The 25181-nt window shown below is 49.5% G+C and overlaps 1 protein-coding gene across 2 annotated transcripts in view; it reads right to left on the bottom strand.

Annotated features, from left to right (window-relative positions):
* Positions 1 to 25181, bottom strand: part of ankrd11 (ankyrin repeat domain 11) — a 96393-nt gene that overhangs the window by 4539 nt on the left and 66673 nt on the right. For both annotated transcript variants that reach the window (XM_062470755.1, XM_062470756.1), the window contains 11 exons: positions 20638 to 20783; positions 16257 to 16395; positions 11140 to 11313; positions 9526 to 9726; positions 9267 to 9409; positions 8800 to 8947; positions 4172 to 8651; positions 1297 to 4045; positions 1065 to 1163; positions 512 to 655; positions 144 to 236 (listed from right to left, as the gene is read on the bottom strand). In XM_062470755.1, coding sequence (XP_062326739.1) covers positions 144 to 236; positions 512 to 655; positions 1065 to 1163; positions 1297 to 4045; positions 4172 to 8651; positions 8800 to 8947; positions 9267 to 9409; positions 9526 to 9726; positions 11140 to 11313; positions 16257 to 16395; positions 20638 to 20724 — 8457 coding nt within the window. In that variant the 5' untranslated portion in view covers positions 20725 to 20783. The remainder of the gene's footprint in view (positions 1 to 143; positions 237 to 511; positions 656 to 1064; positions 1164 to 1296; positions 4046 to 4171; positions 8652 to 8799; positions 8948 to 9266; positions 9410 to 9525; positions 9727 to 11139; positions 11314 to 16256; positions 16396 to 20637; positions 20784 to 25181) is intronic.

Raw genomic sequence — 25181 nt, forward strand, 5'->3', positions numbered from 1 at the left:
ATTATCATACCAGCACAATTCGTTGGAATCTCTTTGTAATGTACTCGGATGTGATCCCTAAGGACAACCCTTCTTAACCTAATGGCGTCCAGTCTAACATAACCAGGGGTGCAGCGAGTGGAGGAGTGTGATAGTAGGCTTACCTTCATGCGGTCATACTTGTCATCTACATCCTGGATCCAAGAAATGAACTGGCGAGCGTTGAAGCGATCTCTCACAGACTTGTTCTCGTCCCCCTAACATGGCATAGAAGAAGAAGACACAGGTCTTAAAACATGTAGGATAGAATTGTTGTAAGCCTCAAGAAGTTCACAGGAAGGTTATCACAACTATGTAATACAATGTAGGACAAACACTATCTCATAAAATGGTGATAGATAAATACATCAAGATGATTCTCAAATGGAGAGAGCAGAAGATGGCAGCCATGCCAACTACACTGATAGCTGATTGTTGCACAGTGTTTCTACAGCCTAGGTGATGTCACAGGGATGTTGCCGTAGTTACCCACCTGGCTCTCGGAGGGCATGTTGTACACCTCAGAGTCCAGCAGCATGGTGCAGGCGCTGAATGGCACGGCCTGATTGGCTATCGTCCTGGCTGCTCGACAGTGAACCCGAAGCACTTCCTGCTCACATGACACAATCAGCTTCTCCTGCAGACAGAGGGAATAGGTGGGACAACGAGAGCATAAATATAAAGATAACATTCTAAGAGGGAAGATTCAAGAAATGAGAGGGGTCAGGGAGACTTTGAAAATGAACGTTGTCCTCCAAGTTTCTCTGGTGGCAGGATAATAAGGTGGAGTTATGATCTCATTCCAGTTCCCAGGGTTAATCATACCCCAGTAATCATCGAGACAGAGCCGGCAGTACTGCGGTGGTGACCACTCCACAGCTATAAGAACGCTCACTGGCTCTCATGCTTTAATCTCACATCAAAGAAAAAAACTCCTCACACTCAACGTTACATCAGACATTAGACAATAAAGAAACACAAATGGTTGCCAATGATAGGTGGGAGCAAAGATCAGAGACAGGGGAGACAGATGAGGACAGTCTTACCCTTTCAATGCTGTGCTGCAGTCTCAGCTTGCCTCTCACAGCCTCCTGCTGTCTGAAGAGCTCCTTCAAGGGCTCCGTGAGGGATGGAGGAGGAGCGATCTGACAAACACGATACCAGAACACGTTAGCGATCGTCATCCCAACATCACGGCACATATAAATACAATATGTCGGATAGGACAGTGGCATCGGTTTTAAGATGGAGCTAGCTGGCGTATATGTTTTCACTCACCACAGGGATGTGCAGCTTGCTGAGGGGCTTGCCATCCAGCAGGTAGGACCCTGTGTAGGTGACGTACTCTGCGTAGCACTGGGGGGCCTGGGGCGTGATGTAGCACAGGATCTTCCTCTTCTCCTCGATCTTCTTGCGGATCTGCAGGTACTCGAAGTATGGGTTGGAGCGGTCGCTGTGGTAGGGCTCGATGTCGTCCAGCTTGATGGCGTTGACAATGACAGCCAGCGTCTGCTGGATCATCTCCCGGGTCTGCTGCATGGCGGTGTTGACCAGCTGCACCTGGACCTGCTGCTGGCCAGACCGGGGGAACTTCCTCTTGCGTGGGTGCTGCGTCTGCGACTCCTCCTCCTCCAGGACGCGACCTTTCACCTTGCTGAGCACAGCCGGGGCGGCGGGAGCGGAGACAGGGACGCTTACGCCGACCACCTCCTTCTTCTCCTCCTTCTCCAGAGGCACAACCACAGCAGAGACCAGGGTGGGGGTGGTGGTGGGGGTGTTGTTGGGGGTGGAGGCTGTAGTGCTAGGGGTGGTAACAGAGGTCACAGTTGCAGGGTTCGGCACCGTACTGACTGGAGTAGAGGCCGAAGATGTCATCACGCAAGCGAGGGTGGTGGTGGCGGCGGCAGTGGTGGTGGGCACGTTCTTGTTCTGATTGGCCAGCATCTGGGCACGGTTGCGGGTCATCCTCTGAGGCACCTCCTCCACCTTCTTGGGCGCTACGTCCGTTTGTAGCGTGGTCAAAGTAACAGTCAACTTGGACGCGGTCTCCAAAGCCTCCGACACCTGAACCGTGCTGGAAATCGTCACCGCGACTGGGACAGAGGGCAGCGGGCTGGAAGAGGACCCGAGAGAAGGCTCGGCTATCTGCCCACCCTGATCTGGCTTGTCGGTGAACAGGGGCTCCATCCCAGGGACCATGGGCAGTGACAGGGAGTCGGTCAGGTTCAGGTGACTGTGGGGCTGACAGCTGTCTGGCTCCACAGCAGGGAACATCAGGGTTCCATCAGTCTGAGAAGGTCCCTCGTGCTGCCCTCTGGCCTCCAGGACTCCCTGCTGCTTCAGGGAGGAGCTGACTGCCACGCTCTGAGGCTCTGCGTCCAGCTCTGCCTGGTAGGGAGGCTGAGGCGAGGGCATCACCAGGTCCTGCCCAGCCTCGTTGAGGGTTAGACCCACAGCAGGGCAGGGGGCCTTGGCCAAGCTGGGAAGGTCTACATCCATGAGCTCCGGTTCCTCTTGCCTCTCAGCCAGGCAGGGTCGGAGGTGGCCAGACAGGGCCTTGAGGTCGGCAGACTCTGGGTTTCGGGCGTCGGGCTCCTGCATTTCCTTGTCGGGCAAGGGCAGGTCTGGGAGGGAGAAGGGTCCCAGATCGTCCAACTCGTCCACGGTGGTGGCAAATGGATCAGCCCAGGGCACCACTGGCTCGTGGCCCCCTGCTGGGACCAGATGGCTCTCTGTGGTGAAGCCATGGGCACTCTGTCTGCTGTCTGGACTGATCTCTCTTATACAGGGAGCTTCTGGCGCTATCTGGTGGCTGTCCTCTAAAGGCTTACAGTCTGTGAAGAAGGCTTCTAACCTGGTAGAGGAGGAGGAGGTGTTCATGTAGTTAACCTGTGCATCCAGGGAAGCGGTCTCAGGTCTCTCTGGGGAAGGAATGTCTTCCACTGCATCTTTCTGCTCTTCAAAGTCAGACTCTGGGACATAGGTCCTTGAGTAGGAGGCGTAGGGAGGGGTGACGGAAGTGTGGCTTGGGATGTGGTGTATCTCACTGTCTGAGTTGGAAAAGGGGCTGGTGATTTTGGAGACGGCCACCTCGATTTCACCATAGTTCCTCTGGGGAGACTTGGGGAGCATGTCGGAGTTCCAGGCCAGGTTGTGGTGGCAGGAGTTTTCCCCAATGGTGGCTGGGTGCGGGTGCGAGGGGCTAAGTTGGTGCGCCTCTGTGGCCCGTCTGTCTGGAGATTCGGCCCAGCTCTTCTGCAGAGGCTCCTCAGCCCTCGGAGAGAAGGAGGAGCACTCCTCCTCCTGCCTCCGCTGCTCCGCCTCTTCCGCTGCACGCTCCGCTCTCTCCTCCACGTCAACCTCTTCCTCCTCCCCTTCCTCCTCTGACATCATGTCTTCCTCCTCCTCCTCCTCTTCCTCCTCGTCTTCTTCCTCATCTTCCTCATCTCGCTCCTCAGTGACAGGAGGAAGGTAGTCAGAACCACTGACTGGGTCTGAGGGCACTAAGCTGGGTTCACTGTGGTGAGGCTCTGGGAGGTCATCTATGTCCAGAGGGGGCAGCGCTGCCGGGGCTGGGGTGGGTGGAGCTGCGATGTCCAGGCATGGCTCCTGGGGGTCAGGTCTGTGGGCAGGAGTGGAGGGATTGAGGAGGAAGTTGGTGTAGACATTCTCTGGATCGTTGCCCTCTGGGCACACCAAGCTGGAGCTGGTGCCGTCTGGTGCTGGTTGAGCAGGTTCCACCCGAGGGGACAGCATCCTCATGGGAGAGAAGTACGGAGAAGACAGGCAGTCCAGTCTCTCAATGGACACCGGCTTGTCCTCTGCAGGGTGGGAGACTGACAGGTCGAAGTCGGAGTCTGCTGGCATGCTCTGTTGTCGGAGGAACTTGTCAGCTTCAGCCTTAAACTCGTCCTCCAGGGGCCTGCGGACCTCAGAGGAGCCAGAGCGGCTCACCAGAGGAAGCTGGAGGTTCTTAGCGGGGGTCAGACACGTGCCCTCTTGAAAGCTGTGAGAGGAGTTGGAGTACCTGAAACAGGTAGAGGCAGGCAACATGAGAAATGCTTTATCATGCACAACTAAAACACTCAAACAATATAAATACTACAGCACTAAATGAAACATGAAAAAGATCTGAGAAAGAATCAATGCATACCGGTCAAAAAAGGATGGGGAGCAGGCATTCATCGACATGGTCATGGCAGAGGAGTTTTGACAGTCCAGGCCATCAAACATGATGTCAGGGTAGTCCTCCGCACTGCAGGAAGGGGTCCTTGGGGTCTGCATCACCTCCTCATAGCTGGGACAAGAGATGACAGATGTGGGGGTGGGAACACCAGTGGGCCTGTTTTGGTCCGGTCTGGGAGAGGCAGGCAAGTTCTCTTTCATCTGATGGCCAGCTAGCCAGTCCTTGGAGTTGTGACCATCCAAGGCCTGGGACTTCCTCTCAGGGGACATTATCTGGGCTGGGAGACCCACGTCTTTTAGCTTCTTCTCCTTCAAGGCGGACTCTAAACTGTTTGATTTCTTAGTTGACAGCTCACTGCGGCTTTTCCTCAGCTCCTCTGTGGACTTGGTTTTGTCCTTGAGTTTGGGATCTCCTGATCGATGTCTCAGTTTCTCCATCTGCTTCATCCTCTCTTTATGTCTCTTATGGCGCTCCTCGATCTCCTGGTCTTTCAAACTCAACATCTGCCCAAAGCTTGTAAGTCTGAGGTCACCGTCAACCAGCAGTTTCTCACGAGGACGGTTGTCTTTCCGAGTGGTGTCTTTGGACAGACCGAGTTTCTCGTTCTCCTCTTTAACCTTCGACTTGATGTGATCTGTCCTGCCGTCTTTGTCGAGGGTCTCTCTATTCCTTTCCTTCTTTGCTTCAAATTTAGGACTGTCTTCTTTGGACCTCTCTTTAAGATTGGTGATTTGAGGGCTCTCTTTCAGTCCAGACTTAATGTCCTCCTTGGAGTGCTTGAAGGACCCACAATTGTCTACATACTTATGTTTGTCCTCCTTGATCTTCTCCTTGTGTTTTTCCTTCTTCTTTTTGTCCTTGATTTTGTCACTGATGACACTGCTAGCTTTGTCCTTGTCAGCCTTTTTAGACATCTCCTTTTCAAACTCCAACGTCTTGTCAAAATCGTCCTCTCCATCCCCCTTAGACCCGTAAGGAAACGTGTATGGGTCAGCCTCGAGAGGCATCGTTTCCTTTTCAAAGGGAAGACTCTCTCTACGGCCGTAGGACTCTCGGATCTCTTCCGTCTTGTCTCTCTTGTCGCCTTTCTTGACCTTCTCCTTCTCGTGGCTCTTTTTGGACGATGAGGAAGAGGAGTGCCGGTGTCTCTCCTTCTCCCTGAACTTGTCCTGGGGGGTTGATATGGACAGAGAGTCCCTCCTCTCCTCTGTGATGTCTGGCAAGCTGATGTTGGAGGAGTCATAGTAGCTGCTGAGGACCGGCTCGTGGCCCCGATCCGTGAAGCTGTCTGAGGACAGCTCGCTGTTCTTGTCGTTGGAGTCGTCTTTGTAGTCATTCATGGCCTCCTCTTCCAGTTTCTCCAGCAGGGACTTCTCGTTCTCCCCACTGCCCTTGGAGGGCTTCCTGTCCTTGAGGTGGTCTTGCTTGTCTTTATATTTGCTCTTGATCTTCTCCTCGACGGCTTCCCTCTTGTCCAGAAGTTTCTGCTTGTTTTTCTTCTCCTGGTTTGAATCTACTGACATCCTGTCTTTACGTTCCTTGTGTTTTATGTCAACATCTTTTTCTTTCTTGTCTTTGTTGTGTTTCTCCAGGGAGCCCTTTCGATCTTTCCCCGAGTCGAATCCGGCCTTTTCTTTCTTTTTCTCTTTGTGGTCTTTTTCTTTCTGCTTCTCTGCCGTGTGTTTGACCTCCACTGAGTATTTTCTTGGTTTTTCTGTTGCAAAGTGATCCAAGTCATCTCTGTCAGGTGTGGAGTCTTTCCTGTGAGAGTCAGAGAGCCCTAGCGAGTCACTTAGCTTGGCTACACCCCCGTTGTAGTTATCTTCCTCATCCTCACTCTCGTCCGTAAAGATGTCAGCGATCTTATACCAAGTTTTTTCGCGAACCTTCTCTGGCTTTCTCTCCTCCTTTTTTACCTCAAAGAAGTCCTTCTCCCTTTCTGTGTGTTTATCTTGGGAGGGTTTCTCTTTCTTGTCCTTTGTCTGCTCTGAAGCCATCTTCCTGTCTTTCTCTTTGCTGTGAGAGTCTTTATGTTTGTCTTTAGCCCCGTCCTTCTTCTCCTTAGAGCCTCGGTCTGGGTCCTTCTCCTTCACAGCTTTGTCTGTCAAGCTCTTCTCCAGCTTCTTCTCCTCTTGGTCTACTCCTCTGTCTTTTGGCTTCTCCTTATGTTTTTCAGCTTTTGACTTCTCCCTTTTTTCCACGCCGTCTCCTTTCCTCTCCTTTTCTTTTCCAGAGTGGTTCCTTTCTCGGATTTCAGATGGTTTGCCAACAGCTTCACTGTCCTTGAAGAACGCATCATTCCCATACTCGTCTCGTATTGACTCCTGTTTGATTTTTGAGTCTTTTCGGTCTTTAGTGAACTCATAGGAGTCTTTGCGGTCTCTACAGCTGTCCATCGGGTCTTTCTCTTTTTTTTCTTTGACACTATCTGCAGACTCCTTCCGCTTTTTCTCTTTCTCCAAAGAGTGGCTGGAGTTAAGTTTTTGCTTTTCCGCCCAGTCCTTTTTCTTTTCACAAATTTTTTCTAATGAGTCTTTCTTCTTGGAGATTACCTCTTTCTCTGCCCGTTTGTCATTGTGTTCTGACTTCTTGTCTTTGACTTTGTTCTCCTTCCTCTTTTCCCTGATTTCTTCTCTAACAGTCTCCACTATCAGCTTGACGGCGTTGTTTGCTTTATACTCCTTGTACTCCTTCACTGGAGCGTCCCAACTGTCATCTTCGTAGAGGGAGGAGTCAGAGGAGAGGTCTGAAGCCCATCGGTCGTGGTGGTCGTCGGAGGCACTTTGCTTGGTGTCTTCAAGGTTGAGGAAACGATTGTTGACATCATAGCCTTGGTAGTCAGGCTCCTCTTTTGGCGCTTTCTCCTTCTTGGATTTCTCCTTTTCTTCCCGGGTGGTGTTTTTCTCTTTATCCACTTTCAGGTGTTTTTCTTCTTTTTGCTCCCCCTTTCTGTCCACCTTTGAGGACTTCTCCTTGGATTTCTTCTTCTTCTCCTCTTTGTGGGCTTTCTGTTTCTCCTCTTTGGGTTTCTCCTTCTCCTTAAGACTCCGCTCTTTGTCAACTTTTATTGGCTTCTCCCTCTCTTCCTTGCTGGGCTTATCCTTGGTGGAATCCTTTGTTTTCTTTGCTTTCTCCTCCTTAGTAGGTCTTTGTGTCTCTTTTCCAGTTGACCAGTCCTTGTCTTCTGATTTGACTTTTGAAGGTCTGTCCTCCTTTTTCGAGTGATCTTTGTCATGTTTGGATAACTTGACCTTGCTCTCTGCAGGGGACTCGGTTTCCACAAGGAGGGACTTTTGTCTTGAATCGTCAAAGTCAAAAGAAAAGCTTTTAACAAACTTCTCATTCATGTCTTGATTGAGCACAAGACTAGGAGCCTTCTCCTTTTCCTTCTCTTTACTTTTGTGCTTGTGCTTCACTTTATGTTTCTTCAACACCTTGCCATCTTTATCTGTTTTGGAGACTGCGCCATCTGTGTTGGAGTTCTTGTACAAGTCAGAGTTCTTTTTGTCCAGTGCATTCGCATGCACATTGTTATTCTTCTTCCTGTTCTCCTGGGCTTTCTTCTTCACCTGTTTTACTGACTCTACACTCGAGTCAGCTGAAGAGTAGTCCGACTCACTGGTTCTGACCGAGTCCGAGAGGGAACTGACGTCTGACCACACAGGAGACGACACAGTCTTCCAGCCATCAGTCCTCCACTGCTTTGGGTGCTGCTCTGCCAGTGACGGTGCCTGTTTCTGAGAGTTCAAGCCCCCATGAGAAGAGGAGGAGGCATTGAAGACGGAGGATTCTTTAACGCTCCCAGAGGAGTCCTTTACACAGTTCAAGCTCTGCATCGAGCCCTTCTCATCCTCACTCTCCAGGTCCTCACACTCAGAGTCCGAGGTGCAGAACTTGTCGTTGACTTTGTTAAAGCGCACCTCCTTACTGACGCTGTTTTTTGTCTCCTTCTTCCTTTTCTTTTTGACTTTATTCTTTTCTTTTTGCTGCTTGGAGCTCAGGGTGGCAGAGTCCCGAGCTTTGGAGTTAGTTGCCGATGGCGGTTGCCGAGGAGTCGGTGTAGTATAACTCAACGTCCTATCATCCTCATCTGAGCTGTTGCTGTCCGAGATAATACGCCGGACAGCCTTCTTTGGTGTGAGCGAGTTGCTTTTGGAATAGGTTTTAACCTCCATCTTGGGTATTGAGATGAAGCTGTTGGCCTTGCTAACGGGGTCCTTGCGGAATTCCTTTTTCAGGAGGTGTTTGTCATCCACCGGAGGGACACGCTCTTCCTCATCATCCTCGTCAAATTCGTACTCGTCCTTGACAGGGGTGACAGCACACTTGGGCGGGTCCAAGTTCTTCCCTTTTAACTTGAGGCCCTTCTCAAATTCAGAGTCTGTGTTGTTGCCATCAACTGAGCTGGAAGGAGCAAACGAAGGAGCATCTTCTTCCTCTGAGGATTCTGGGTAGAAAAGCAGAGGAAAAACAAAAAATGAGCTAAACACGTTCACTGCCTAAACTGATATAGCTATTCCGTTCTGGGCATTAAACTAGACGAGCGAGCAGGTAAGAATGTCTGAAGTGTAAAAATGGGTTAACAATTCACATACCTGATGAACTCTCCTCACTCGAGGTGTAAGTTCCTTTTCCAAGCAGCAGATTCAGCATGGTCGGGGAGTTGGCAACCTTTAATGGAGTCTCGCCTCTCCGGTTACTCTGACGAGGGTCCCCTCCATACCTTAGAAGCAACTTTACCACCTGAGGGGAATGCACACATCAATGTTTAGCAATTCTTAAGGTGCTTGCTTGGGGTTTTATAGTGTTGGTAAGCGTTGAGTGTACAAAGGAAGTTAGGTGGCTGAGCGGATAGGGAATTGGGCTAGTAATCAGAAGGTTTCTGGTTCAATTCCCAGCTCTGCCAAATGACGTTGCGTCCTTGGGCAAGGCACTTCACCCTACTTGCCTCGGGGGGAATGTCCCTGTACGTACTGTACGTCGCTCTGGATAAGAGCGTCTGCTAAATGACTAAATGTAATGTAAATGTACAAGGCCAGAACAAGGCGGCCAGTATATAGACCTTGAAGTGTCCGTTGTTGGATGCGTCGTGTAGAGGGGTGTCGTCATCCAGACCCTTGGTGTTGACCTCCGCCCCGGCTGCCAGCAGCTGCTTGGCCACATCGTAGTAGCCCCTGTTGCACGCCTCATGCAATGCAGTCCAGCCTACAGGCAGCAAGAAAGGGAGTTTGTCATGATCATACGACCACAGAAAAGAGGGATGGAGAGGTGGACGGGTAGAGCAGAAGATAGGACCCATTGCGAATGACAGCTCCTCTCACCTGCAAAGTCTTTTACATTCACATCGGCTCCCTCGCTGATGAGCTCCTTGATGCGGCGTGCCTCCCCGCGGATGGCTGCCCGGTGCAGTCGCGTTTCGCCCCTCTCGTTGCGCTTGTTCACTTTGTCTTTGGTTTTAGATGCAGAGTTTGGCGTTCCCTTCTGACCCAGACTCGACTGTGACTGATGCTTTGGTGTTGTGTCTGAAAGGACAAGGAATGTCTTTATATTCAACAAATAGAAACCCAATAGTCATTCTGATCAATAAACATGGCACAAGCGGAACAAAAAGAACACTAATACATGACAGGTCTGCACCCACAAAATTGGTTGATGCTGCATTTTGAATTTGTTGATTTTTCTGCACTGTAGTATGCGCTATTGTAGTTGAGATGTTATTGTGGCACTGTAGTTGTGATAGTATTACTGTTCACCGTGCCTAGTAGTTGAGATATGGTTACTGTGTGCTGTACCTAAATAAAAAATACAGACTAAATAAAGACTGATCCTTGAATATGACTGTTATACTGTTAAAATATGCACATCTGATCCTTCATCATCAGCTGTATTTTCTACATGCACTTTTTGCCTGACACTTGGATAGAAAATATATTTGAATATAAAATGTAAAGTAAGTGTTGTTTGATTCAAAATAACTTTGTTCAAGACTTGGCCTCTGGATGGCAGTCTTGCTATTAAGGTTGTCAGCAGAGCTGTGGATCCATTTAGTGTGAGCTCTCTTCATTGCATTTAGTGGATTAAAGAAAAACCTTAATCATATTTACATTATTGAGTTTGTAGCACATTGTCCCAAATTCTATTGGAAACTCACTTAATTTATGTTATGTCCTGTAGCCATAGGCTAAAGGGAGAATGGTGGGTGACTGGAAGCACAGGATCTCACTCTAACAAAAACTTGGATCCAAATGAAACCAAATGGATTACCCAAAACTGAGACTTGATGCAATGATCTACGTATTTATCAACTAAGGGGATTACCAGAGGTGAGACATGGCATTATACAACACTGGCATCAAGTGTTTTAAATCACCAGACATCCAAAATGCAGCACTCGGGAGGAAATGCTTGGTCAGTCTAATCTAATAGCAGAAAGCAGATGAGATATAAAATAAACAAGAGCCCTGTCTGCCTGGTCTCCGGATGCTCTGTGGTTTTGGCAGAGGGCTGAGATTGCTCTATTAGTCCTTCTCAGACAAGCTCAACCCCCCAGAGGGAAACCACTTTCATTTCCATAATGGTCCCATGCTACATTCCACAACCAAACCCCACAGCAGCTTCAGTACAGGAATGTTTCGTTTTTATCTCTGGGGCATTCAAAACATGGACCAACTCATTCAGCAGTGAGCTGACAACAATAATAGGAACTGTTGAGGGTTATTTTGGTTAATTGAATTCAAATTAAAAGAGTGCTCTTTGCTCTTTAATGAAACATGGGAACATTGTGTAGCTGGGACAGCTAACTAGCTTGCTAACGGCAACAAGGAGGAGAGGAACAGGGTATCAGCACAGATCCACTCGCCTGCCCCCCTCCATCCCCTTCCCCAGACCCCCTCTGTCACCCTCCCAGAGACGTGGTCTACATAACAAACACGCACCTGGACTGTTGACGGACTCCTCAGCCGTCATTTGCATGAGCAGAGCCACCTGCTGCCGCTCGGAGAGGGGGTACCCGGCCCGGATCCCTGGCATGCCCATCCCAAACGGCAGGCTGGCCTTCCTGGAGTTGGTGGGCTCCTTTTTAATGCGCTTCCTCTCCGGACCTTGCTTCTCTGTACGGAGAGAAAAGAGAAGAGATGAGAGAGAGGTGAGGGAATGGGACATGGGTGGAGAGCAACAGAGTAGCACACCGTGATGCTCATTGGGAAACAATAGTTTTGCCTTTGTTTTTACACAAAAACACCAGTTCGACCTACTACGCAAACACGAAAAAGGGCAAATCCACTTGAACTTGCTTCAATCAACTGGACTCATCTCTGACCACTACGACAGATAGGTTACTAGGCCAAGACAACATTCATCTACTCCTTGACAACAATTCCCATCCCAAAGCCATTCCATCTTCTGTTCCTCAGCTAGTCCCCCTCCTCTGTCCCAGCTGGGCCTATCTACCTTCTGGGGGGCGCTACGGCTGGCAGGGCTGGTGAATTTAATGAGAGATTACGGAGCTGCCCAAGAGGCAGGGAGGAGTCAGCTGTCTCTGGTCTGTTTATGTCTTTGGGAGGGCGTGACTTGGCAGACTGACATGGATAACAAAATGGCCACTGGTGTACATTTCAATCCAGCCTGGCCAAGGTCAATGGGCCGACTGGTTAACGGGCTGGTTAGTGGGATCACCACACAATGGCCAATGGCAGCTGCCGTTGAAAGACACACCTATAAATTATTTCCGCTAGTGTATGGAAGGGGACGCAATGTTTTCTCCGCACAACACCAGCACATGCAAACACCCAATCAATCATTGGCAATCCAATAGCATAAATAAAGGAGACACAGCTGTCGCTCCTGTTGGCATGACTGGCTTACGTCTCCACATCTCCAGCAGCCTAGATTTGTGGGCTAACGTAACCAGAGTACGCTAGGCGTGACCACCACAACAATACTGGCTGACCCCTGTCGTTCAGTAGCCATCAGAGATCAAGCGTAAGGCCCCTGCCGCAGCTCAGCTCAAGGCCACCAAACATCATCAGCGGAGGCAGGAAAGATGGCTTCCGGTGGCTCCGGGCCTTCTCTTTCCAGGCTTCATTTTTCCATAGCGGGGAGAGAGAGAGAGCTGATGAACTTTCCCTACCATCTGCAAACACTTAGAGAAAATGTGCCCCCCACCCCTGATGCACTCTCCCCGTTCTCTCAGGCATTTGCCATTTAGACACATTCCTTCAGCTCAGACCTAAACAGCGTGAACCACAGAAACAGTCCAAACATGTTGTTTTTGAAGGGCTGTGGAGAAATGAAAGGGCTTGAAAACACTTTTCTGGCCTGTTCTGGGTTGCACGGAGCCCCAGTGCTATAATGAGCTCGGTTTACCATTAGGAGAGACACAGACGGAATAATGTGAGGATTTAATAGTCTTCAGTTCAGAAGAGAACGATGCCAGTCCCTGATTACATGTTGCGATCTTTGCTTCTAATAAGAACCAGGGAAGAATATTAAATATAGTAAAGACTACATCAACACCAGTGCATGGTAACCTTTCACCACACAAAAAATCATCTGAAAGGAGTTGGGAATGCGTAATAATGATTAATACATCAACACACACACACGCACACACACACACACACCACTTTATCTTAAAGGTAGAATAGGAGTTGGGCCTACAGTTGTTCAGACCTATCTAGTTAGCTGTTAGCTTGTGGACCAGACTATGCTTGCTTCCCTCCTGGACCTTTTCCAAGCCATAACTAATCTAGAGAGAACAGACAACAACATTTAAGACCAAGCTGGCAGCCTCAGAACATTAGGCAACGCATTTCAGTCCCCTAAACCAAGGAACAGGACAAGACAGTAGCGATTTTATAATATGAGCCCATGACTTAACAGAGTCATTAACCAGAAGATTGTGACCGAGCTGAACCTTTGAGATAGCAAGACCAGACTAGCCAGGTGTTCTCATTCCAACAAATTCTAGAAGGCAGATACAAAGTTTATTACATTCTTTTCTTCTGGACCAGGGAATGCTTGACAGCCAATGAGGATGCAACCAGAGGTGGAGCGTCGTGTCTGAGCAGGCCATACCAGTCTGTTGAGATCTGACTGTTGTAACAGCTTCCTCTGCTAGACATAAATACACACACCCACACAAGAGAGAGAGATAGAGAACTAACAGGACGTGAATGCAGGGGAAGCAGGAAATGGCCGCAGGACATACTTTGGGCTTTACGAAAGTAATGACGGCAGGTGAGTGAGAGAGCAAAAAGAGAGAAAAGATAGAAGAGAGAGAGAGATGAATAGGGAGTGCAGTAATAGAGAGTGAAGGCGCAGGTAAGAATGTCCTGGTCTACTGCCAGGTACAGCAGTCTCACACAAAACCTGTCACTCCAAACATTTACATTTAGCAGATGCTCTTATCCAGAGCGACTTACAGTAAGTACAGAGACATTCCCCCCCCCCCGAGGCAAGTAGGGTGAAGTGCCTTGCCCAAGGACACAACGTCATTTGGCAGAGCCGGGGATCGAACCAGCAACCTTCTGATTACTAGCCCAATTCCTTAACAGCTCAGCCACCTGACTCCCTGACTCCCACCTGACTCCCAAACACTGTGGATCTTCAACACAGACGGCGTACAGAGCATGTGTAGACCTATGTGAATCCGTATACGTGCATACTTCAGAGCAAGTTAGGAAGAGACCGAGTGTGTGTATGTGTGTGAGCCTGCCAGTGCAAGTGAAGCGTGGGCAGCAGCAGATCTGAGCAACACACTGTCTCTCCCTCCCACTCGCCCCAGCTCTACACACAGCTCTACACACAGCTCTACACACAGCTCTTCACACAGCTCTTCACACAGCTCTACACACAGCTAACCCAGAGCTCTCCAAAACAGGCCCCACTGCTGCAGCACCAAACAAGCCAGCCAGATCACACAGGAGCAGCCATCGGTCCGGGGCTAATGCTTAATGCTAACGCAAGACTAAAATGATCCCTTCGCTGTAGATGTTGTGAGAGGCAGGGGAGGGATGAGCTGAGGGCCAGAGGGAGGGCCAGAGAGTGAAGGCTAGCCCACTGCAGGAGTCAGAGAATAGACAACCACAGAGATTACAGAACAGGCCCAACCTGATAGGCTTTACAATTCATCATTTTTATAATTACTGTTACGGTGCCGTCTCTGGAAGCATTGACATCTGTGGTAAAGAATGTCCCATCTACCAGCAGACCTGAAGCACCGGAACTCTCACACACAAGCGCACAGGCACGCACAATTGCACAGACACACACACACAAATGGATTATAGACACACACACAATTGCACAGATACACACACGCAGACACACACACACATTAGGGCTGGGTGGTATATCAAATATTAGCGATGATATCACAATCATTTTGACGACGATGTAAAATTTGAAAATATCGTGAATATCGAATATTTAAAAAAAAACTCAGTGTTCACACACACACAGTTTGTGTGTCTGAAAATTGCACTCGCACTCACACTGAGGTCCATTTGTCAAGTTGCAAGTACCATGTTATGGCAACTGCTTGAATTTGTTTTGGTTGTTTTCTAATGGAGGCAAAAGAAAATCATGTTTTTTTTATGATTTAAATGCAAACATATTGAGATATATCGAATATCGTACATTTTTGGACAACATCGAGATATAATTTTTTTGTATATATCGCCCAGCCATAACACACGCATGCACAGACACACAGGTGTGGGGAGATAGACATCAGACAGACAAGCAGGGCACGTTTGAGTGGGCAGGTGTGAAGTAGCCTGCTGGTTAGTGTATGGGAGAGACAATGACACAGCAGGAAGGGAACCAGCCAGGTAACAACAGACCTGGGAGTGCTGAGCCACAAACATCCAGGCAACTCCTGAAACCCAAAGACAGTGTTCAGTCTAAAACACAAATTGGTCGTACATTGTGCTACGGCTCACAGAGAACAGAGATGATTCTACAAATAACCAACACAGTGAAAGCTGAGAGGATATTATTCTCAAAGATCGAGTAGAAGGAAGACAGAAAGATGACAAAAGGAGAGCTGAAAGAGGAAGACAGATAAATTACTGAGTCTGTTATGGAGGGGGAAAACAGCCTACTCACTGGCAGGGAACGAGAGGCGGTGATCACATTACCATGACAATAGGCCCTCAGACCATTGTTGGAGAGTAGCGAGGGGTCACGCCTCTTCACAGGGCTAGCTTCAGGCTAGCTCACACACACACATGCTCATCCTTGATCACACACACCTTCAGGCTAGTTCACACACACACATTTCCACCAGGTCTCAAACATGAAAAGTGCGCTCCAAAATGACACAAAATATCCCACTAGAAACCGACAGAGGAAGTACTGTTTCAATGACGTAAACGCTATGCTAACTTGTAGTGACTATCATAATATTAAAGCAAATGTACTCAGCCAGCTGTTAACCCTTCCTTTCGTTAGCTGCTTGGCCAGTCCTCTAGGAGTAGCAGCCAATGTCAACAACACAAACAACAGCTCTGAAGCCACACAGACCAGTCCTGACTTGGACAAAAGCACCACCAACTCAGCTAGTGCAGCTAACCTGGCCTCTATCTCAGCCTCAACTGGCAAAACTGGTTGACAAAGCCAATCCAGGTGATGATACAGCTGAGAAGATGGGGCTGGATCTTGCGCAGATTTCTAGTATTAAAGCCCACGTTGATCCTGACCATCATCAACAAACGTTCTCCTGAGCCCCGGTCAAATAAGCAGCAGGCTGCTCCCACTCCCCCATATTAAAGAAAACACGTGGGTGTCCTGCCTCACCCTGGGCTTCTGTTCACCCTTGTGTTGGACAAATCCTGCAGTAATTGGTTCCTAATACGTGTGGTCTTCTCCTGTTCCATCCACCACTCCAGCAGTGGAGCCTGGATTAGGTACCCACACACACACACATACTCTGCCAACCCTGCAGTCAGCTGTGTGTGTACCCCTCCCCGACCCTTCCAACCCCTTCTCTCCCACCGCAAATGGCTACTTCCTGACTGGCGAGAGAGAAAGTGGTGTCTTCGCGTCTCACCTGAATCAGAGTCTTTCTGGTCTCCATTGGCTCCTACTGTGAAGGGCAGCTTCCTCTTGGGAGCCTTCTCCTTCATCTCCTTGACGCCATCGCTGCGGTCGGGTTTAGGAGTCTTGTTTGACAGTACTTTATCTTTATCCTGCGGGACAAACGACAGAACAGAAACAACTGTCACGCGACCAGCATAGATGTAGGTGAATGAGAGACAAAAACATGTGTCGAGGACCTTTGGTGACACCGAGACCTAAATCACTATACATAATGCAGTAGCAGTTTTTCAGGCCTAACTGAAGATAGAAGTGTAGGCACATAGAGATACAGAGAGAGAGACAACGAGTGGACAGGCAGCAGCTGTGTCCCCTCCCAAAGCAGTCTGTCTGCTCCAGCCTCCTCCAGCCTGGGGCTGTGCAGAACATGATTCTTCTATGGAACTGTGCTGCAGCCGGCCCGACGGCAGGGCCTACTGGGTCCAAAGGGACAGCAGCTCTGAGGAGCACAGCAAGTGGAACCAATCCGAGGCCTGAGTGGGTGGGAGAGAAAGGACGCTCTGGAAGTGGTGGTCCAGTCAGCCGCCCAGCCTGGGTCGCTCCAGAAGACTGAAGTACAGCCATGAGGGCTGGCCAGCTATGACTGGGGCCCTTACAGCTAACAGGTCCACTCCACTACATGAGCGTGCTGATGATCTGTCTGTGATGTGGAACACAGCCTTTGCGGCCCTACAGCTGGTGCAAGAATGTGGAGCACCTAACCCCTGACTTAGCGCCACGGCGGACAAGGTCTGGTTAGGCAGCTACAAGGAACTGAACTGGTCCATCTGTAAAAGCTGAACCACACACTGATTTCAAACAACAAGCTGGCAGGAAGTGGTGTGTGAGTGAGAGATTAGTCTAAAGCTGAGTGTGGAACCGGGTGTGTGTCTTTAAGACCACGTGGAGACCACAGGGAGAGAGAAAGAGAGAGCTAGCTGCAGAACACACTATCCCTCCTCCTCTTCTCCTTACTCTAGCTCTGCCCTCTCTCAAGCTCTCCGGATCTCTTTCCTTCTCTGTGAGTCTGTCTAGTCTCCGCTCTATTCTTCTTTCGGTCTCTTTTTCTCTGTGTTTGCAGCTCTAGCTAGGCCCCTCCCTTCCCTCCCTCAGCCCATGCTCTGCCACGCCTCTTGCCTGGCCCCAGCCTCCTGCCTGGCCCCAGTCATGAGACTATGATGTCATGTTACAGTAGAGACAAACAGCCTCTGCTAGCTCCTAGCTCCACAAAAACACACCCTGCCGCCACCCCCCCACACTCACAGCATTCAGAAACACACAAAAAGTAACACACGTTACTTTAGCAGGTGGTTATAACATGCACACACACACACACACACAACAGAAACAAAGAATCTGTTCTCGATGGTGCTTTGTGGCACATGGAGGATAGGAGAGAGAGCTGAATTAGAAGACAGCTGTGAGAGCCAGGGCTTCAAAGCTGCCATCACAACACCCTGGTTATAGGTCTCCTAGCAATAGTCCTCGCTCTCTTTCTCCTGCTCCTTTTCTCCTCCCTTGCACGCACGCACGCACGCACACTCTCTCCCCCACCCTCCCGCTCTCTTTGCTCTTCCTCCCTCGTTCTCTATGCCACCCCTTTTCTGTCCCGCCCCCTGCCTCGTTTCCTCCACCCTCCCCAACAGTCTGATGCAATCCAGTGCAGAGTGGTGTACATCCATGCCTGCCTGCCTGCCTGCCTGCACACCAGCAACACCTTAACACTGCTGACCCAGCCGTTAGCATGACCTCATCAGTCTGCGCCTAGGTCCTACTGACAGCTTTAACACACAAACAAACCACAATAACACAATGAATCAGATACAAACAGATATTAAGACAGGTGAAACACAAGACTACGCACACAAACCTCTATCTCTTAGATTAGGCTAACCCAATTAATTCTAAAATCCAAAATCCAATCACCAAAATGCATGGACCATACGACAGCCTATTACAATTGAATACACCAACCCTCTATCAAATAGTCTTGTCTGTATGCCGGTCCAGTTTTTGGTCTGTAGGTAAGTACAGCCTATGTTTGACTGTATGTTTGACTGCCTGGAATCCTGCTATGTTTGATGTCTATATGTGTGTACAGGATCTAAATAAACCCCAGAGCGTTAATCTAGCCAGCTAGCTCTCCTCCACAAGACCCAAATACATCCCATTAGATCACACGTCAGACAGCAGCTTAGATCTGTAGCATACAGGCCAGGCTAGCTTCCCAGAGCTCTGAGCCTCTCTATGGCTGGCCAAACACATAACCTGGCCTGTCCATCGGATGAGCCGCTGACATGAGGACGGAACAGCTCAGCTACGTAGCATGGCTTTGCTAACACAAACACAGTATGCAAACACACCTAGGCTAAGGAGTTAAACCATAGACAGTATGAATAGCTGTGTCTCTAGTACCAGACCCAGATGTCTAGGGAGGATTATTGCTCTGGTGTGTGTTCCCCCAGGGGCCCCGGTATATCCAGCCGATAAACAGCTCACCTGTGGACTTGCTGTGGTCTGAACCCAGGCACCAGACACACACACATACATGAAGAACTGTGACAGCAGCTCCAACTGTTGCTCCACGATTGTCCGTGAAGCTAGCTTAGAGAGGATGGGCAGGGGTATGACTCTAGAGCCAGGGACATATGCTAGCTGAGAAGAACAAGCTCCCTCTCATCCTAACTACTCTTCCATGTAGAGCCGTGGGCCAGTCACACTGGGGCCCAGGGAAGCCATTACACTGGCTGGTCTGGCGACTGGGCTGAAGGGCATGTATACAGCCTGGAGTTGACCTCTGTCAGCAACTGGGGTAGCTCAGTGTATTTGTTTGTGGGTCAGGTTTAGCTGGGCCACTCATGAATCATAAGACGACAGGTGACTGTGTTCTATCAAGGGTTTCCCATTTGACACATCGTGCTGTGTAGCCATGAGACACCTCCAGAACTGGATGGTCCATACTAGACCAGACCTGCAGCAGCCATCATGAGAATTGTCACAGGATTGTGGACAGTGGGACCATGATGAGCTGAGCCATGGTCACAGCAAACATGGCTTTGCATCCTGAGCTACCAGCACTGGGTAACAGAACAGCCAGAGTTTTCTCAAAAGCATGTCCTATCAAGCATGGGCAGAAGACAATCAAGTCGTCAATGTAGTTTTAAAACAAGTGTCCTTGGCATAAAGAAAATCTGACAAGGAGTCAGGTGGCTGAGCGGTTAGGAAATCAGGCTAGTAATCAGAAGGTTGCCGGTTCAATTCTCGGCCGTGGCAAATGATGTTGTGTCCTTGGGCAAGGCACTTCACCCTACTTGCCTCGGGGAATGTCCCTGTACTTACTGTAAGTCGCTCTGGATAAGAGCGTCTGCTAAATGACTAAATGTAAAAACGTACTGTATTTTATGGCTGGGCGATATGGGTACAAAATTATCACCATAGATATTTATATTTCCATTCGATAACGATAATAAGAAGATAAACCACAGATCCGTAGTGGTAGGCTATCAAAATAAGTCTGTTCCTCTACTTTTTCCCTACGCTTGGCATAAAGTTTAGGCAGCACGGTGTGAGAGAAATGTTTGCGGCCAGGGAGCACGTACCTGAGGTCAAGTAACTTAAGCTTTTTAAAACCTTGGTTTTTATCAATACCTTCTGCATGTTCCAACATGTGATTTTGCTTCAGGTGGTAAAAAAGGTTTGTCGTTACCAGACTTGGTAGCCACCTGTTTACGACACAATTTGCACCGAACATTGTTTTGCTCTTTGTCGGATTTCAAAAAGCCAAACCACTTCCAAATAACTGAAGATGAACCCTTTTTGTAAATAATTTCTTGATTGGAAGTTGCTCCCTCGCCATGGCTATCGCTGCCACCGTTTCGGCAACAAGACTCATTTTCCGCAGTTAATATTAGCTACTCCACTCGAGGTGCTCAGTGTATTTGAGTGGGTGTATACCATTTCTCCGCAACTTCCTGCTGCACCACAGAAATTAAGTGGACTGCTGTTCCTAATTATTCTCTATCGACATTATTGAAAATGAATTTGTGTTACGATATCTTTATTGAGGGAAGTCATTACTTCGATAATATTTTCTTACCGATTCATCACCCAGCCCTACTGTATTTTGTAACAATGCTAAATTATATCTTACACTATTAAAACTGGCATACAAAACTGGAAATGAGAAACGGCCACGAAGTCTACCCAACATAGGCCTAACATAGCAGGCATGAATATTTTGAATCTGCAAACTGGGTGAAACTGTGTGGGCGTGTGTTGCTTCATGTGTTTCAGGGTGTGTGTGTGCATGTGTGTGCATGTGTGTGCATGTGTGTATGTCCAGGCGAGCTTCCTACCTTCTTCCCACCCTGCTTCTCCACCATGTCGGTGCTGAGGGGGAAGTCTTCCAGCTGGGGGAGTTTGGAACCCCCACCCTTGGGCATCGTTCAGCTCTCGCCACGCCAAACCTCATTCACGCTGCCATTGCATCGTCATCGAGCGTCTGCCACAGGAGAGAAGGGGGAGAGGGGGGAGGGAGGGCGAGAGAGAAAGACCACGTTAGCACCTGTTCATTCACAGACCCTCTTCTAACACATTTCCGCTCGGTCACTCCAAGTTAGCCGGTCCATCAGGCTTCATCCACACAATACCTCTTCCTGGCTGGCAGGAGGGCAGGGAGGACAGGAGCAGGGGAGCAGGGAGAGGAGAGCAGGGGAGGAAGCTGGAGAAGAAGCAGTTTGTCTAATTCAGGCTAGTTGGTGTGTGGCTTGTGGTGGTGAATTAGCTAAATGCACTCTAGGAATGAGGAACGGAGGGATTCAGAAAGAGTCATTTGCACTCCCTCTTGGCACACAGAACTAGCACTGTCAAAAGGGAGTGGACCAGTTGAAGGGTCAGCTTAAATAACATGTTGTGGAGCGTGACAGGTATGGTGCAATAGCAGCAGCAGCTCCGAGCCTCTCAGTAACAGCTGAGGAATGTCTTCATGGCTCTGGCATGTTTGGACAACAGCTCCCACAGCCCTGGTACCCTGCCCTGGTACCCTGCCCTGTCTCCTACCCTGTGCTGTGTCCTACCCTGTCTCCTGCCCTGTCTCCTGCCCTGTCTCCTGCCCTGTCTCCTGCTCTGTCTGCTGCCCTGTCTGCTGCCCTGTCTCCTGCGATGTCTCCTACCCTGCTCTGACTCTTACCCTGTTACTCTAGAGTAACTCTACCCTGTTACTCTACCCTGTTACTCTACCCTTCTACTCTACCCTTCTACTCTACCCTTCTACTCTACCCTTCTACTCTACCCTCTTACCCTACCATTTTACCCAGGTCTGAGTAGTTAAATATCCACACTCTGCTCCGGGATTCTCTTTAGGTTCCCCTTTTCTCATGGAGAGGATGCTACCATAAATAAATGATCCATAGAGTTTCACAATATTTTCCCTTTTCCCCTCGTAATGCATTTTATCTTGCCTGTGTGTGTGTGTGTGTGTGATAATGTGTGTGCAGCGATGGTTGGGCCGAACCTTCCCCTATTCCACACAGGGACACTGGGCATTCTGCTCTGCCCTGGCGCCAAAGTCCTCCCCCACCGCCCCACATCTCTCTCTATCCCTCGGCAGCCTTCTATTCAAAGCCGGCTATTTATATCCCCCAGCCAGCCAGGCAAACAGCCAGTCAGGCAAACAGCCAGCCAGTCAGTCAGACAGCCAGCTAGGAGCTACAGAGGCCTCCTGCTCTCTTCTCTTCCCGGCATAAGGTAAGTGAGACGGAGCAAACCACAGGCCTTGCGTGCTCTCTCTTTCCACCTCCCATCATCCCTTCATCGCTCCATCTCTCCCTCCCCCTTCTGGCCTTTAGTGCCTCCCACACACCCACTTTACCCCACACCATGCACACAGTGGCGTTGAGGTCACCTACTCTTGGAGATAAACAAACCACGCAGCATGACACACATACACAGCTCAAATTAGGTCAACACGATCTCGGGAACAATAAGCACCCTCCTATTTAAGGATCTATAAACTATAACAGAATGAGATGGAAAAACAACAAGCACGCGCGGCCATGGCTGCTTACATCACAATATATCTCATTTTCTCCAAATAATAAAGGTACAAATCTCCTCCTTGTCCGCTGTAACCAGATCAGACTGTGGATCAGAATGTGGTGTTTTGGCAGTATGGCCGGGGCTGAGCTGTGGGGTGTCTGCATGTGTGTGCTATCATCTGTTAACAGGAAGTGGAACACACACACACACACACCACCAGGAACATGACACACAGGAAAGACAATAACATCCATTCCAAAACACAAGCCAAATTTCCTGTCGCCTGACTTTTCCATCCTAATTAAAGGCTACACGGCATCTGCTATCTATATGTGTGTGTGCGTGTTAGACTGAGCCTGCCAGCTGTAATTCATCCCATATGAGCTCAGGGCCTGCTTACTGGTAGGTACAGTAAAAGCCCTAATCCAACACTCGATCCTGCTGCTTCCACTTTCAACATGAGTACACCATCAGTCTTTCTCCTCACCTCTGTTCAGCATCTCTTTCCCTTTTCTCTGTCTCTATCCATCTCCAGAAGATTTCAAAGTTTGTGAACATCTCAGATAGTTTGCTTGTGGACCAGAATGGCGCCTTGGCCTATGATTGGTGGAAAGACGGGGGAGGGTTCAAGCACAGGTGAGCTCTGACGGCCTTCTCCCTCCAGGGCGCCGTGCCATTGGCTGATTCAGGGTGAGGAGGGCTGAATGAGCTCTTTGATAAGATGCCATTGGAGGTGTGTTTACTAAGACTGACCCCTGGTCAGTCCTTCCCCGCCCCCTGGCCTCCACTACTGTGATACCTACTGTAATACAACCCATTAGGCAGGCTGCCTACCTCACTGCTCACTGCTTGTGTGGTTTGCATTCAAATCCAGGACAGAACTGCTCATAATCAACAGTTAATCATTTTAATAGTATACATTAAAAAACCTCCAATCAAATCTGCCTCTTACACATCACTTCCTGTGAACCTTAGCCATGGCTCTGAGATCCAGAAAGAGATCCCAACTCCACTGTGACAAAACGCCAGACAAACAAACAAGGTTCTAAAGCAGCAGCTAGACTTAACAGATGTTCATGGTCCTTTCGTCCAGAACTTTCCACTAACGTAAGTACTAATATAGTATTTACTAATATAGTAAGTACTCGAGTACTATACACTCAACGAACAAACAAAAAGAGAGAGCGACAAACAGCAACTCCAGCTTTATTGCTGATGTCAACCTGAAGCTCCAGGGGCTGACTGTACTTCCAGATATGAAAACATGCTGTTGAGGTGACATCAGAGGCCCTGTGTGAGACCAAGGCTAGGTGGGGGAGGAGAGATATCCTTCTCTTCTGCATGAGGACAGAAGCCTGCCAGCTCACACACACACGCACGCTCCCCCCCCCCCCCCCCGAATCCCTCGCTTCCCCCCCTCCCAGGAGCCACTCCCACTGCGGTCAGACGGAGGCCAGCTCTTCAGCTCACTGCAGGACGCCGCTCTCTCCTCCTGCTCCCTTTCTCCGTCTCTAACTGACACACACAGAGGAATATCCACACAAAGGCGTGAGCGCACGTGCATAGGCACACACAAACACACCCATTGCTGATGAGGGGTGTTCTGAAGGCCCCTGCTGCTACGGCAGAGATAAAAGCCCCCCCCCCCCCCCCCCCACCACCAACACCACGCCTACCCCAACACACAGCACTCACATTCTCCTCTCCAGACAGCTGCTCCCATTCTAATAACCTACAGAAGACCACATAGCAGCTGCACTGCGGGGTGTGTGTGTGTGAGAGAGAAGGGTGGGGGTCATTTCATTCAAAGTGACTCCATAACCACAGGCCTGTCCCTATCGTTCAAACAGCAACTAACGTTGTGTGTTGGCCTGACCTCATCCCCAGCCTCATCCCCCATGAAGCTGTATTTAAATTTCATAAGACAGTCAGTGAGGGAGTAGATGTGTGTGTGTGTAGAATGGTGAGGTGCTGAGTGTTAGATGTGCGGCCCTGTTTAGTGTGTAAATAGAGCCAGGCGGAGCCACTCTCCTGTATCCTGGCAACCAGCGCCCAGGGTGGGTCCTTGCAGCCCCTGACCTGCACAACACACACACATAGGTACAGGAGCTCCAGTGGAGGGGAGCTGAACGAAGATGTCCATCCCCAGCCTTGACTGCCAGCAGCAGTCCTGGTCTCTCCAGATCGTTCTGTCAGGAGGGGCTGGGAGGCTTGCAGCCACCTTAGTTCCTCTTGGAACATGACAGGAGCAGGGTGGAGGGAGTGGGCTGTGAGGGTACGAATCCAATTACTCCCATCTAATATTCAATTCTGAGCATGGCAAATCCCAGCTCGCTCTCTCCCCCCCCTCCCCCGGATTCTCTCTCTTTCTGACCACTATCGGCCCAGAACGCCCGTCTCTCTCAACAGGGTCATCGGGCCCTTTTTTCTTCATTTTTGCTCCTCGCCTCGCTCCCCTGTACTCCCTCTGACCTGCATCCCTCTCATCATCATCCTCCTCCTCAGAATTCTTACATGGGATAGTCATCCTTTTATCTATACTACCCTACTGCTTCAGATCTGTATTCTGGACTAACAGAAATGATAGACGTTCTTTTGAGAGCGCCTGACTTTACCACAACAACACACACACACACATCCTGTTGCTTAGCAACACAGGGACCAGGCCAACTTACTCGGAGCAGGCAATGAGACAGAGAAAGTCAGAGAAGGAAATCATATGAAAGCAAAATAACTATTGAAAAGAGATGAGGACAGGAGTGAAGGGAAGAGGGAGGGAAAGAGAGCAGGAGAAAAACTGAGATGGGAGCGAGAGAGAGATGGGGGAGAGAGAGACACAACTGAGGTAGTAATGACCAGGCTG

This window comes from Osmerus eperlanus, chromosome 10, assembly GCF_963692335.1.
Source record: "Osmerus eperlanus chromosome 10, fOsmEpe2.1, whole genome shotgun sequence".
Taxonomy (NCBI): Eukaryota; Metazoa; Chordata; class Actinopteri; order Osmeriformes; family Osmeridae; genus Osmerus; species Osmerus eperlanus.